The following is a 15292-nucleotide window of genomic DNA, read 5'->3' on the forward strand; positions in this document are numbered from 1 at the left end:
GCCACTGGAGGCTTGTAAATAGAACTCTCACATATTCTAGCATCTCATAGGCAGCTCCAAGGAGAATAAACTAGAGAGGGTCAGAGACCAACTGTCTTAAAGAGTTTTAAATTCTGTTGCTATGATAAATACATCCGTCCCCCAAAGCAACAGGTTAATCCCTGATGGCAGGAAGTCACTCAAGCTTGACAGGGTGGTCACATTGCATCCGTAGCAAAGAAGCAAAAGCAAGGACAAATGCACGCCTGCTGGCGCTCAGCTTGCTTTCCACTCATGCAGTTCAGAGTTCTCTGCCTAGAGTATGGTGTCACCCACTGTGGATGTGTTTGCCTTCCTCAGTTAACATACCTAAAAAAATCCCCTCAAAGACATTCATAGGCCAACTCAACTTAATTTAGACGCCAAGGAAACTCCCTTACCTGATGATTCTAGATTGTCAGGTTGATAGAACTAATCCTCAAGGGGCTGGAGAGGGTTGTTCTGCAGTTAAGAGCACACACTGCTCTTACAAGAGTACCCAGCACCCATACCAGGGAGATCACAACCACCGTTAACTCCAGCTCCAGGGGCATCCGGCACCTTTGGCCTCTATGGGTATCTGTATGAATGCACCACACACACTGTGTAAAAATACATCTTAAAAAACAGACCAAGTGTGTATGACCACGTGACAGTTAGGAGCAGAGATTAAAACCACGGGCTGTGTTTGGGGAGTTAGTATACCTGCCTAGCAGCCTTGATTCCCAGCACTACAGAAGAGGGAAGGAAGGAAGGAAGGGAGGAAGGAGGGAAGGAGGGAGGAAGAGAGGGAGGGAGGGAAGGAAGAGGGAGGGAACTGGCTAGGAGCTAGCTGGAGATGGCTTGGCAGTTAAGTGCCCTGGCTACTCCTGCAGAGGACCTGGGTTCCATTCCCAGGACCCACATGGCAGCTCACAACTGTCCCAGAGCCCATGCTCCACTCTGGCCTGTGCAGCCACCAGACACACACATGGAGCATAGTCACGCCTGCAGCCAAAACATCCATCCACATACTGCAAGTGAATGTGTTTTAAAAGCGCACGGTTCGGACATAGAGCACCTGGCCTTGTGCTGTAGCTGTGCTGCCTTCCGCATCTCCTCAGATCACTGACATCCAGACAGTGCTGGGTGCTGAGTGACTCTCCGTGTACGTGCCAGAGGACAACCTCAGGCTTGCTTCCTCTAGGGCCATCCACCCTGTTTATCCTTTGTAAAACAGGGTCTCTCAGTAACTAGGCTGGCCGGCCAGCGAGCCCCAGGAATCTGCCTGTCTGTACTTCCCCAGTGCCAGAATTACAAATATGTGCTACCATTCTCAGCTTTAAAAAATAAAAGCATGGGTTTCCAGCATCAGACTCAGATCTTACTTGTGTGGCAAATGCTTCACCAGCTAAGCTGTCCCCAAACCCCACAGCAGCTTCTTGTTAAATGGGACCCAGAGCCAAACAGCTGTCATATAAAACAGAGAACAGTTCCAGTAAAGCTGGGCGTGGGCTGGGTTGGGTCCTGAGTCCAGACTGTCTGTTTACCTTGACTGCCAACAGGTCGGGCGACTTACCTACCCAGTCCTAAGTCCCTGGGACTTCAGTGAATCCCTCTTGGTTATAAAATAAGCCTCAGAGTGGCTGGTAGAGAGCCTAACCCCTGAGCACTATGCTAAAAAGTCAGCTGACAACAACTAATTTAAAAGGGTTCTAATGCACAAACTCACTCATACAAACAACAGCAGCAAATAAACACTATATACAGTTGTGTACACCTGTAATTCAAGAACTTAGGCGGCAAGGACAAGTTCAAGACCAGCCTAGGTTATATAGTAAGACTGTCTAAAGGAGGGACAGACAAACAGACAGACACAAACATTTAGAGGCATGGGGGTGGGGTGGGGGTGGGGGATGGGGGTGGGTGGGGAGAGCATTCCGAATACTCTCAAGCTTGATGACATACGGAGCACTTACTGCCCTTCTAGAGGAACCAGGTTTGATTCCCAGCATGCCCACGGCAGCTAACAACTTTCTACCTCCAGTTCCAAGAAGAGCTGATGTTCTCTTTGGGCATCTGTGGGCACTGCATGCACACTACACATGCAGGCAAAACATTCATATATACAAAGTTAATTAATGTAAGAAATCTAAAACACAAACAAAACAGTGGTAGTGGACGTCCACAAAATCAACAGGCACAGCCTCAAAGGACACGTAGAGCCCAAAGGGTGTGGTTAACAGGCGTTGGCAGCCGGTACTCAGACAACTGTCTTTGTCTTCCTAGGCCACTGGTTCTGAACTGGCTGCAGGGAGAGACTACTTAGTTGATACTGGGTTCTTGACAGTTCGGAGGTTTGTTTAGGGGCCAGGCCATTCACAAACCAACCACAGGGACCACCTTAGAAGAGCACCTCGAAGCCAGGCAGTGATGGCGCACACCTTTAATCCCAGCACTCAGGAGGTAGAGGCAGGAGGATCTCTGTGAGTTTGAGGCCAGCCTCGTCTACAGTGTGAGTTCCAGGACAGCCAGGGCTACATTGAGATATCCTGTCTCAAGAAACCAAAAACCCAAACAAACTAGCACCTTAAAGCCAGGAATAGTGGTGCTTGCCTTTAATCCCAGTACTTAGGAATCATAGGCAGGTGGATCTCAGGTCTACACAGTGAATTTCAGGACAGCCAAAACTACACAGATTAAAAAAAAAATGTCAGCTGGGCAGTGGTGGTGCATGCCTATAATCCCAGTACTCTGGAGGCAGAGGCAGGAGGATTTCTGAGTTCGAGGCCAGCCTGGTCTACAGAGTGTGTTCCAGGACAGCAAGGACCACACAGAGAAACCCTGTCTCAAAAAACCAAAAAAACAAAACAAAACAACAACAACAAAAACGTCACCTTGAAACCAAGGCCTGTGGCTGGAGAAAAGCAGTGGAGGGTGGGGAGGAGCAGTGGAGGATGGAGAGCAGCAGTGGAGGATGGGGAGGAGCAGTGGAGGATGGGGAGGAGCAGTGGAGGATGAGGACAAGGTCTTTAAACCAACATCCAGCCAGATGTCCTGGAATCAGGTCACAGCAAGACAGCAAGGTACTCTGGATTGTCCAGATGCCAAACTTTTATCCAACATTCCCACCTGCATTCCACTTCCTGGTGGTTCTGGTCTTATATCTACAAACTGAAATCACAGGTCATGAATCTGAAGATGAGGGTGCTCTACAAACCTGGAGCTAGCTCCAGATGAACTAGAGCTGGCAACTCCTGGGCGGGGAGGCCTCTCCTAGAAAGGCAGCTGCTGGACGGCACAACCACACAGAGCCAAATGAGAAACAGGAAGTCTGGTTCAGGTTGCAAAGACAGTACTTTTTCATTGAAAACCGATGGAGGAGTAGGGAAATTGACATTTGGCTAGTTGCCCCTGGCAGCCTTGGAGAAACAAGCAACTTCTGTTCCAGAGAGGGCAGGGCTGTACAGCCGCTCTTCAGGCCAGCACAGCCGCTCTCTACTGCACTTCATTCAGCCAGGGCCAAGTTTGTAGACTGCAGCCGCTCTGTCTCTTGGCAGATGTATTGCTCCACCGTGTCACACTCTGCTAAGAACACCTGCAAGACAGACACAGGCGGTGACACTCCGGGCCCTCCTAGGACAAGCCAGCCACTGCTCAGACAAGGTTCTTTAGTTAGCCATTCTGGGGAACCCGTAGATTAGACTCTAAACAGCCTGTGCATGGATGCCACAGGCTCCCAGCCCGACTCCCAGGTTCAGGGGAGTAAGGGATAGGGAAACAAAGGACCATGGTTTTGACTCTGATCTAGGCCAAAAACTCTATAAAAGGAGTTTCTGGACACAGCAATGGCCCTTACCAGAACTTTCTCAGACCTATCTGCTCTCCAGGGAATGTGTCTAAACCGATTAAACCAGGCACACAGGGACAAGAATCCCCTTCTTGGGTTCACACTAATAAACAACAGCAGACCATGTATCTTATCGGAGTTGTACACTACCGCATTTTGAACGGATAAACACACATACCGACACACTAATATGTTACAGCTTGTCATGTCTGACTCACCTGAACCTTTTTCACCAAATTCTTCCTTTTTAGCCTGCTGTCTTTAAATTTTTCTGGTAGGACCTATGAAAGAAACAGATGACACCACATAGCCCATCAGCAGTGACAACGACATGAGACATGGGAGATGCGCCTGACATCACACAGGTCAGAATGTGAGTGAGATGTGCACCGCCTCTCTAGGCCTGCATCCTAGGTGGCTCTGTGCCTGGCTCTTGTCCCTATGGCTGCTCCTTTCCTTGGCTGCAATGTCTGGGCTGTGACCTGTTCTGAAACACAGAGTTTGTATTTTACTCTTTCTTACATTTAAATAGTACTATGCCAGGAAAAGTACCTTCTGTTGTTCTGGTTTTTTGTTTGTTTCAAGTTCCAAGGCCAGAGAAATTCACTCTCGAAAATGAAGTATCAGGCCATTGGACACCATTACTATCATAAGTTAAAGAAAATGTGGGTCAATGAGTCAACAGCCTCCCAGGATCTGGCTGTGAAGTCTGTGGGGGAAACTAGCTCGGCAGCACCACCAGCCACGTGACTTAGGAAAACAAAGACCCATGTTTCCTTAGCCACAAGATCATAGACTTCTTGGGCTCCGGGTCCATGAGTGCACGTTCTCTCTCTCTCTCTCTCTCTCTCTCTCTCTCTCACACACACACACACACACACACACACACACACACACACACACACACACACTCCGTTTCATTATATTCATTATACTGGTGGGCTGTAAACACCTAAAGATCAGAAAGTCCACATACTCACCCAGAACCTAGCATGCTCCCGTGTTTCCTCCCTCTTGTTGTGATAAACACTATCGATTAGGGGAGGGGTTTGTTCGGCTTACACTTCTAGGTCACAGCCGTGATCAATGACATCAGAGAAGCAACTTAAAGCAGGACCTCGGAGGCTCACTGCGGCTGGCTCACTCTGGCTCATGCTTAGCTTTCTTTCTTTCTAAGGTTTATTTATTTTATGGGTGTTTTGCCTGCACGGATATCTATATCACATGTGTGCCTGGGACTTGAGGAGGCTGGAAGAGATCACCGGATCCCTTGGAACTAGGGTCACAGATGGTTGTAAGTTACTATGTAGATTCTGGGAATCAAATCCAGGTTGTCTGCAAGAGCAACCAGTACTTGTAACCACTGACCCATCTCCCTGGCTCAAAGCTTTCTTATAAAGCCCAGGACCATCTACGCAGGGAGGATGCAGCCCATAATAGACTGTCACTTACCAAGACAGCCTTGCCCTGATGTGCCCCAGAGGTCACACCGATCTGGGTAATCCCTCGGTTGAAATGTACGTTTTATGTACCTCCAGGCTGTGCTAGGTTGACAGTTAAAGATAAGACACATAAACCCTGGCACATAGCAGTAGGTGTCTGGCATCCCCGAGTAACAGATTTGCCCAGGTAACCTCAGGTGTAATACTGATAGAATGAAATAGACTGAAATAATGCCACTAAAGACTAGCACCTCTGGGGCTGGAGAGATGGCTCAGTGGTTAAGAGCACTGACTGCTCTTCCAAAGGTCCTGAGTTCAATTCCCAGCAACTACATGGTAGCTCATAACCATCTATAATGAGATCTAGTGCCCTCTTTTAGTCTGCAGGCATACATGCAGGCAGAACACTGTATATATAAATAAAATGTTTAAACAAACAAACAAATAAATAAATAGGCTAGTACCTCTGAGTTGAGTATTTACTTACCATTGTGTCAATCTCCTCCAAGATCTTCATGAACTGCTCAATTGTTGCTTTTATTTTCCTATCAAGTTTGCAGAGAGCCTCCGCTTGCAATTCCTTAGCCAGAAAACCCTGAGAAGGAATAAGGCACTACTGCAAGTGTTTGAGACTCATGGAGAACCATGCCAATAGACTGGTGAGCAACCCAGAGTTCACCACTGATCTAAGAAGCCAGGCTGTATCTCAGACCTTCATCCCTTAGGAAAACTAGAAATGCCAGGCTTGGCCAGTCTAAGGATACTACCAGGGTGCAGACTGCGCTTTCCCTCACAGTCCACTGGGCCTCTGAACGTCTACTGAGAAGCTATGGTGCAGCCTTCCACAGGTGTATACACGCACACAAGAAGTAGACATTAGGAGAAGAGACTGAGGGCCTGAGAGATGGCTCAGTGGTTAAGAGCACTGACTGCTCTTCCGAAGGTCCCGAGTTCAAATCCCAGCAACCACACGGTGGCTCACAACCATCCGTAATGAGATCTGATGCCCTCTTCTGGTATGTCTGAAGACAGACAGTGTACTTACATATAATAAAAAATCTTAAAAAAAAAAAAGAGAGAGAACAGATTGACATGCTGGGTATAGTGCAATGCATCAAAGGTTGGCATGAGTTGTCTTTGTCAAACACTGTGTGGTGGTTTGAATAAAAATGGCCCCCATATATTTGGATGCGTGGTCATTAGGGAGTCGTGCTACTTGACAAGGATTAGGAGGTGAGGCCTTGTGGGAGGAAGTGTGTCACTGGGGGTGGGCTTTGGGGTTTCAAAAGCCCAAGCCAGGCCCAGTGTCTCTAACTGTTGCCTGTGGGTTGAAATGTAGAATCCTCAGCTGCCTCTCCAGCAGCAAGTCTGCCTGCATGGCGCCACACTTCCTGCCATGATAATAGACTAAACCTCTGAACTTTAAGCCAGCCCCAAATATATGCTTTCTTCTTCTAAGAGTTGCTGTGGTCATGGTGTCTTCATAGCAGTGGGACACTGACTAAGACTCCAGCTTATTTTCTGAGACAGGGTCTTTTACTGAATCTGGAGCTTGCCCAGTTTGGCTAGACTGCGTGGGCAGTGAGTGGCAGGGACCCAATCCTCCTGTCTGTGCCTCCCCAGCACTGGGATTATATAGTGTGCCATCATGTCCAATTTCTACATGGATGCTGGGAATCTGAACCCAGGTCCTGATGCTGTGCGGTAAGCGCTTTATCGGCTAAGTAAGCCACGTGCCCAACTTTGGCTTAAGATCTTAAGCAAGTCACTTAAACTTTCCATGACTCATTGTTCTCGGAGCATGGAATGCTGAAGGGGAAGATGTGCAGACACTCCCATATAATTCACGGCACAGACACACACACAAAAACAGAGGATGACAGCATTATTGGTTTGGTTTTGAGACAGGATCTCATGTAGTACAAGCCAGGCTCCAACTCACTGCATAGTCAATGCTGAGAAGAGCTGGGATTGCAGGTGCGCAAACCCACACCTGGGTCAGGTACACTCACTGTCAGTAAACCACCCTGCTGTTCATTTGCATCTCTTTCCCTAGTCATCAGTTAGTGGGTGGCTGAGCTGAAAAGCAGGAATTTCTCAAGATGGCTATCAAACTGGAGTGACGAAGGCATATTTGAAAACACACAGCAAGAAGCTCAAACATTACTCAGAAATCCAAACTCAGTTCTTTCTAAGTCAATCACAACTACTCACATCGAAATCAATCACAACTACTCAAAAAGGATCCGTGTCTAAGGTCACCCAAAGAAGCAGTGTACATAAGAGAAAAAAATCAGGTAAAACTGATTTAAAACGGAGACTAGGTTAGGTAAACCATGATATACTCACATACAGGAAAATATGGCCATTTTCAATGACACAGGACAATATTAATTTTTAGTCAATAAAATAACTTGGTTTACCAAATGTACAGCATATTAAATTTTAGTTAAAATATTTAATGAGCTAATAAGATGAAAAATACTTTTCAGAGTAATAGCATCTCTGGGTCACATGTACACACCTGCACACAGGACGCACAGTGGAGCGCAGAGTTTAGCATGTGAAAGGCCTGGGTTTGAATCTATCTATATGCATATTTAAAACTTCTGTGTACGCATCACAAACTAATTTTATAATTAAGACGCAAAACAGGACTGGAGAGATGGCTCGGGGATGAAGAGCGTGTACTGTTCCACTAGCCGACCTGGGCGTTGTTTCCAGCACGCACAGAGACCCACAACCTCACACAACTCCAGCTCTGGGGAGATCTGAGAGCTCTGGTCTCCCTGGACACCAGCACGCACCGCACACACTCCCACACAGACACAGGCAGACACACACATAACAAATACTTTATGATGTATTTCATACTTTAAAATGAAATAAGTTGTTTTTTAAAAAGCCAACCAGGCAACAATCCGACAGCACTCCATCCACAGACTAGAGACGTTACCTGCCGGATGCCAGAAAGCTCTTTGTTCAATTCTTCCAGGTGGTTAGCTGTCTTCTCTACAGATACCTCCAAGTCTTTCAGCTTCTTTAACTCAACCTCCTCTTCTGGATTGCTCTAACACAAAGAATAAAATGAGGTCAGTAACGGATCACCCACAAAGACTGAACTAGCCTCTTGAGCGAGCGTCTTGCTCGGAAAGCAAGACAGAGGGTTAGACGACGGGGTTCCTATCTGTAAGGCCTTGCCCTGGGGGAGGGGCGGTGCCGAGCAAACATTGTAGTGAGAATCCTGAGGGCCTGTGTGCAGAGAATGGAGCCAATCCAAGTGTCAGGCTCAGCCTCAGCCCTGTGCTGACCCCAACCCCCACAGCTAGGGTAGAATGCAGCAAGGACCAGGGAGAACTCACTGCTCGTCCAGAGGACCTGGCTTCGGTTTCCGCCACCCACACAGTGGCTTGCAATCTTTTGTAACTTCAGTTCGAGCATACCCTGCCCCTCTTATGGCCTCCATGGGCATCCGGCAAGCATACTGTGCGCTCATACAAACGCAGGCAGCATACTAGCATACACAAAATAGGATAAGTACATCTTTATAAAAGTAGAGTGTGAGCAAGTTCAAGTGAGTGCCACTAGGGCGTCCAGCGTGGGAAGACTGACAGAATTCAAGCAGTCCTTCGTTTTGTCTTGACAGCTAACCACCCGGAGAACCCACCATCTAGTCTCATTTCTCTGCCTCACTTCCTAAATGCTGAGATTACAGAGAATGTGCTACTGCACCCAGCAGTACGACAATTTTTTTCCCCAGGCAGTGTCTCAAATAGCACAGGGTGGCCTCATGCTTACTATGTAATAGGAGGATGACCCTGAATTCCCGATCCAGCTGCCTCTATCTTCCCCATGCTAAAATGAAAGATGTGTGCCACCAGGTTTGGTCCAAGACTATATTCTTTTAAATGGAAATGCCGCCCTTCAGTTGAATTCTACTATCTAACACTATAGCGACCATGCAACACTCTTCCTGAATGCTCCTTGTACTCCAGGTACCTTGCCTAACATGTTACCTGGGCTACTTCTCTTTTAAGCTTTACCACACGCTGGGCCTTAATGCAGTAAGGTGACCTACGGTCCCAAGGCCCAAACAGGGGGAATGGACTAGAATTCAGATGTGGACTCCCTGATCCTAACCAGTTCCAACAGAAGTGACTACAGCTTTACCAAACTGAGACTGCGGTGCCTCCTGCTGCCCCTTCAGCGAGACAGTTACGACACTGTTCTTCCTCTCCCCACAGCTGGCAGCCAGGGCCAGCGGCTCCCTGCTCTGTCACACTCCCCTAAGCTGTCCGTTCTTGTTTGTGGCCTAACCCAAGCCCAGCCTCCTGGAGGCTCCAAGATCAGACGCTCATTGCTTCCAGGTAGCTCCCTCCTACCTGCCACCCCCTCGGCCGCCTCACTGAGTAAGAAACCTTCTCAAGTTCAGCAGTACCACTGTGTCACAATGCAGGGCTGGGCACAGTGGCTATCACCTCAGGGGCCGCAGCCTCACCTGTCACCAGCTAACTCTTTTTCTTGCCTCCTTAGTGCTTCAGTCTGAGCCTTTCCACTCAGAGTTTTCTCCTTGTAGATTTTAGTAAAAAGAAAGGCTCCTTAAACTTGAACACGAGTACCTACTTGTGACATCTACACCTTTAACCTTAAGCTCTCTTGAAAATTTTAAGTAATGCCTGTTTTTGGAACATTTTAACTAGAAGGAGGAGCCACCAAATACAGAAGCCATACCATTCAGACAGCACAGTGGTTCCTAATTCCTAGAGAGAAAGTCTACGCAACAGAATAGAAACGTGCATATGATGCTACGACCAAACAGATAATCTCATCAGATATTATGTAATGAGGCATTCACCAATGCTGAATCTGTGTAACTGATTTGGTCTTTTATACAGAAACATGCATTTAAGACTTTAGTCAGGCTGGAGAGATGGCTCAGTGGTTAAGAGCAAGGACTGCTCTTCCAGAGGTCCTGAGTTCAATTCCCAGCAACCACATGGTGGCTCACAAGCATCCATAATGGGATCTGATGCCCTCTTCTGGGATATCTGAAGATAGTGATAGTGTACTCACATACATAAAATATCTTTAAAAAAAAAAAAAGACTTTAGTCATTCAATTATGAAGAGTTTTGATGGAAAAAGCAATTTACCTTTTCACCAATTAACATGATTCGGCAACCATTTTGCATTCCAAGTGCTGACAACGGTGTTTCCATTTCTTTCAAAGATTTTCCTGGAAAAAAAAAAAAAAGGTGGGGGGAGAATGGCAGGGTGGGGGTGGGGAGGGAACATGACAAATGGTAACATCTGTACAAGACTGAACTTAGACCAGCCAATGTACAAGAAAGAGGTGGGATTAAAACCTCACTCCTGGCAGTGACTCCTAGCAGGTCTGCCTTACTCCGGGCGTACCCTGCACCTAAGAGTATTTGGGCAAACTGGACTCAAATGGAGGAGGGGAGATCTAAGCAAGGAAGCGAATATGATCAAATACATTGTGTAAAATTCTAACAAAATGAATATAAGTATTATTCAAAGACAGAAATACAAATCTAATCTAAAAGGGGACTGGAGAGATGGCTCAATGGTTAGGAGTAGTGGCCTCTCTTCCAGAGGACCCAGAAAATGGGGCATGATGATGCACACCCACTCTGAGCACTTGGGAGGCAGAGGCAGGCGGATTTCTGATTTCGAGGCCAGCCTAGTCTATAGAGTGAGTTCCAGGACAGCCACAGCTATACAGAGAAAGCCTGTCTCGTAAAAAACAAATCCAAAAAACCAAAAAACCAAACAAACAAAAAAACCCCAACAAACCAAAACAAGGCATTTCATGTTTGCTTACAAGAAAAGGGTAATTTCAATGTTGGTGGCACAAACCTTTAATCTCAGCATTCAGGAAGCAGAGGCAGAGGCAGAGGCAGAGGTAGAGGTAGAGGCAGAGCAGAACTCAGTCGGATCTGAGTTCAAAGCCAGCCTGGTTTATAGAGTTAGTTCCAGGATAGCCAAGACTACAGAGAATCCCTGTCTTGAAAAGCCAAAACCAAAACCAAAAAAGGCAAAACAAAACAAAAAGATAAATTGAAATTTTTTTTTTTGAAACTGTCTTCATCTGATGTCATTTGTTGATATTTATCCTAAACAAAAACCTGAAAATGCCCCTACATGATAGTTAATAAAAATAGTATTCAGGGGCTGGAGTGATGGCTCAGCGGGTAAGAGCACTGACTGTTCTTCCAGAGGTCCCATGTGCAAATCCTAGCATCCACATGGTGGCTCACAACCATCTATAATGGGATCCAATGCCCTCTTCTGGTGTGTCTGAAGAAAGCAACAGTGTACTCACATAAAACAAATAAATAAAATCAAAAAAATAGTATTCAGGAACAAAAAATTAATATAATTCACATAACAGATAAAATTCTTTAAAACATTTAATTACTGTTTTATGTGTAAGGGTATTCTGCCTGAATGTATGTTTGTGTATCATGTGTGTGCCTGGTGCCAGTGGAGATTAGATCCCCTGGAACTCGAGTTACTGACCGGTTTAGAGCCTCTGTGTGGGTGCTGGGTCCATTGGAAGAGGAGTCAGTGCTCATAACTATAGGAGCCATCTCTCTGGCCCCTAGAGTTATTGTGAATTTATTTTAATTGTGTGTGTGTGTATATGTGTGTGTGTGTGTGTGTGTGTGTGTGTGTGAGAGAGAGAGAGAGAGAGAGAGATGTTATTTCTCCAGCCCTAATATAATTTCTATATATCAGCACCATCATCAGAACCAGCCAATGCACTCTGCCCATCCCAGCTCCCCTTTCATTTACTCAAACCTCTAATCAGCACAATATCAATGGCAACAGCAGTATCTGTTATCATACTAACAGAAACTGGTCAGTAGGCAAGTTTACTGCAACATCAATGCAATCATGCAGAAGTAGTAGGAAATACCACATGAACATATAATGAGGAAAGGATATAGCCTAGCCAGAGAAAATTGTCCATATGTGTTCTCAAAAATCTTGACAATTGGGCTGGAGAGATAGCTCAGTGGTTAAGCGCACTGACTGCTCTTCCAGAGGACTTGAGTTCAATTCCCAGCAACCACATGGTGGCTCACAGCCATCTGTAATGGGATCTGATGCCCTCTTCTGGTGTGTCTAAGAACAGCTACAGTGTACTCATAATTTAAAAAACAAAAAACCATCTTGACAATTCTGTCATCACATTACATCAAATCCAGCTATTTGCAAACTCTAGTGTAGAGTGGTCCCTTAATAAATATCTGTTAAATAAACAAATGAAAGAAAATGGTTCTGCTTTGAAAACTGAAAGCTGGGGGCTGGAAGAACAGCTAGGTGGCTAAGAGCACTTGCTGCTCTTGCAGAAGACCAGGTTCTAGCGCTCACATGGCAGCTCACAACCCTCTGTAACTCCAGTTCCATAGAAGTCGACATCCTCTCCTGGCCTTCATAGACACTGCACACACATGGTACACAGACATGTAAGCAGGCAAAACATCCATCCACATACAGAAAACTGAAAGTCACCATCAGGGAAGACCAAGCAGTTTAAAATTTGCCCTTGCCAGGAAAAGACTTTAATTCCAGCACTCAGGAGACAGGAGGATCCCTGTGAGTTCGAGGCCAGCCTGGTCTACTTATTGGGTTCTAGGTCGGTCAGGGCTACACAGAGGAACCCTGTCATGGAAAAACAACAACAACAACAACAGCAACAAAAAAACCCTAATAAATAAAGTAAGTCCTTTAGCCATAGTTTCATTCATAATTTCATTCAAAGATGAATGAAAACCACTTACCCTTAAATATGAGCTTCTGAAAAGGAAGTGGAACTCCTGTGGCCTCTTCAACAAGCTGAGCTAGGTCTTGGACAACTGGCTCACTGCTACCTTGCTGTGGAGTAACAAGAAGGTCATACCTCTCATTGCCTGGAAAAAGAAAAGCATTCAGTGAAGATTAACTATTTCACACAAGCCTAGATATAAACTGATGTTGTCTTATGGAGCTAAGCACTGAATTCAGCTAGGTAAAGGATGCTGATCACATGTCCAGAAGCATATAATGGGAACTGGCGTGCTCTATTGAAAATGCCTGACTCTTGAGCGGAGGACTTGGTTGTGCTCCTGAGAACCCCAGTGTTGTCGGGCTGCTCAGGTTAGGGTCACACTTTCATCTCTTCATATCTACCTATTTCAAAGCTTGTTTTTGTGTCTTCTTGAGGATTTGTTTCCACTAACAGAAAAAACTATTTTAATGATGGCTGACATCTTAAGCAATTATACATAATAAACTGTCCAAGACTTGTTCTACGCACTACCTCAAAACCTCAGGCCACCATTATAAAGCAGCTATCAGTCTAATTAAGACTCTGCTTGGGAAAACTTTCAACTGTTGAGTCAGAATTTGACCTTGTATCCAGCTGGTTCCAAAGCCCACACTTTTCCATCACAAGTCGCCTGCCTCCTGTGGCTTGGCTGTCCTATCATCTTTATGGCATTGGTCTTGTTTACCCTGATGTCACCAGCAAGGGACTGTTTTCCTTCAAGTCTTTCATACTGGGCACACCTAAGTACACCAGAGTGAACGGTTAGTAAAGATGAAATCAATCAAATAACAGAGAAGTTTTTTAAACAGGTACCAATTCTTTTCTAGGTAAGTGGAGTGAAAATTCAACTTTAGACTACTCTCCCAACCAGTCAAGGGTAAGAAGGAGCCCTAGTTCCTATTTGTGCCTCACAGACCGGAAACCCTGGGGGCGGGGGAGGGGGGAACACCTCCATCTCAAAGTTTTGTAAAACTGCTGGATATAGAACCATGGATTAGGTGGCAAAGTTTGTTATTCTTTCCTAACCGATTCTAAGGAAATTTCATGGTTTCAGTTTTCCCGTGTACTTCCCAAAGTTTTTACTTCTGTGTTGATTTCACCAGATGTCCAGAAAGTAACTCCTGGACTCATGGCCCATTGAACCTGTGGTTCTATGACATCCAACACACACTACTCAGTAAGTAAGAACAGCCCGATCACGCACCAAGTTCGTACTCTCTACACGAGTGGATGTCGAGAACCACAGAAGTTCTATACATAAGAAGGCCTAATACAAGCCTGACACAAAGACCCACGATTAACTCAACTTTGCTTCCAAATAGAGACCCCAATAAATGTCCAGGGACATAACAGACCGGCCACACGGAAAGACGTCCTGTCCCCAGCCTTAAGCAAAAGCATCCCCCAGAGATATATAACCAAGAACCTATGTTTCCTTTTCCCAGGACTACACATTGCCAAACCCACAGATCCCAATACGACCTACGGAACCCTCCTTGGCGCTCACTGTGGGTGACGATCACGCTTAGCCTAGGTGTTTCCATTTCCTCCGTCTGGACCATCTCCTCGGTTTGGGCCATGCTCTCGGTCTGGGTCACCTCTTCTGCCACGGTTATCTCCTCGGTCTGGGTCGCCTCCTCGATCTTGATCACCTCCTCTACCTGGGTCGCTTCCTGGGTCCCGGCCACTTTCTTGCTGCGGGCCACTTTCTTACTTCTAGTCAACTCCCTGCTGTGAGCTACCTTCTCGCTCTGAGAAGAGCGGGGCCGGACTTTCTTCTTCACCCGCGGCTTGCATGCGCCGGCGGCGGCGCCCCTGGTGGATCGGTCATGCCCGCTGGCTGCACTGCGGACAGATGAACGCTGAGAGGGAGGCAAGCCGCGCTCGGCCCGGGACTCCGACTGGCGCGGCTCCCGGGCGGACCGAGGGGCGCGCAGCCGGGGTCCCAGCGGCTCCCGGTCGCCTCGCGGTCGCCGCGCGCCGCTGCGATCCGCCAGGCCCGCGTTTGTTCACAGCGCGGCGGTGGCTACCGGGCGCGCAGCCTTGCAACCCCGCCCCACTACTCACCAGTTCCGCCCCATCTACTCGCCACGCCCTCGGAACTGACCCCACTTCAGGCCCCGCCCTATCCGCCCAGCCGCGTCTAAGCCCCACCCACTCCGCCAAG

General features: G+C 46.9%; 1 protein-coding gene across 1 annotated transcript; it reads right to left on the minus strand.

Annotated features, from left to right (window-relative positions):
- Positions 1-3335: 3335 nt before the first annotated feature.
- On the minus strand, positions 3336-15134 carry Bag1 (BAG cochaperone 1). Its single transcript, XM_052176257.1, has 7 exons — positions 14612-15134; positions 13100-13228; positions 10442-10524; positions 8246-8359; positions 5777-5884; positions 4066-4128; positions 3336-3595 (listed from the first exon to the last, which is right to left on the minus strand). Exons 1-7 carry the CDS (start codon positions 14703-14705, stop codon positions 3506-3508), a joined length of 681 nt encoding a protein of 226 aa, XP_052032217.1. The 5' UTR covers positions 14706-15134; the 3' UTR covers positions 3336-3505.
- Between the last annotated feature and the right edge of the window lie 158 nt (positions 15135-15292).

Source organism: Apodemus sylvaticus, chromosome 3, assembly GCF_947179515.1.
Source record: "Apodemus sylvaticus chromosome 3, mApoSyl1.1, whole genome shotgun sequence".
NCBI lineage: Eukaryota > Metazoa > Chordata > Mammalia > Rodentia > Muridae > Apodemus > Apodemus sylvaticus.

Coding starts and splice junctions, on each gene's coding strand:
- Bag1 (XM_052176257.1), bottom strand. CDS start 14,705: ATGGCCCAAACCGAGGAGATGGTCCAGACGGAGGAAATGGAAACACCT. Junction 10,525..13,099: donor TCAGAAGCTCATATTTAAGG/GTAAGTGGTTTT, acceptor TTTTTTTTCCAG/GAAAATCTTTGAAAGAAATG. Junction 8,360..10,441: donor TCATGTTAATTGGTGAAAAG/GTAAATTGCTTT, acceptor TCTTTGTGTTAG/AGCAATCCAGAAGAGGAGGT.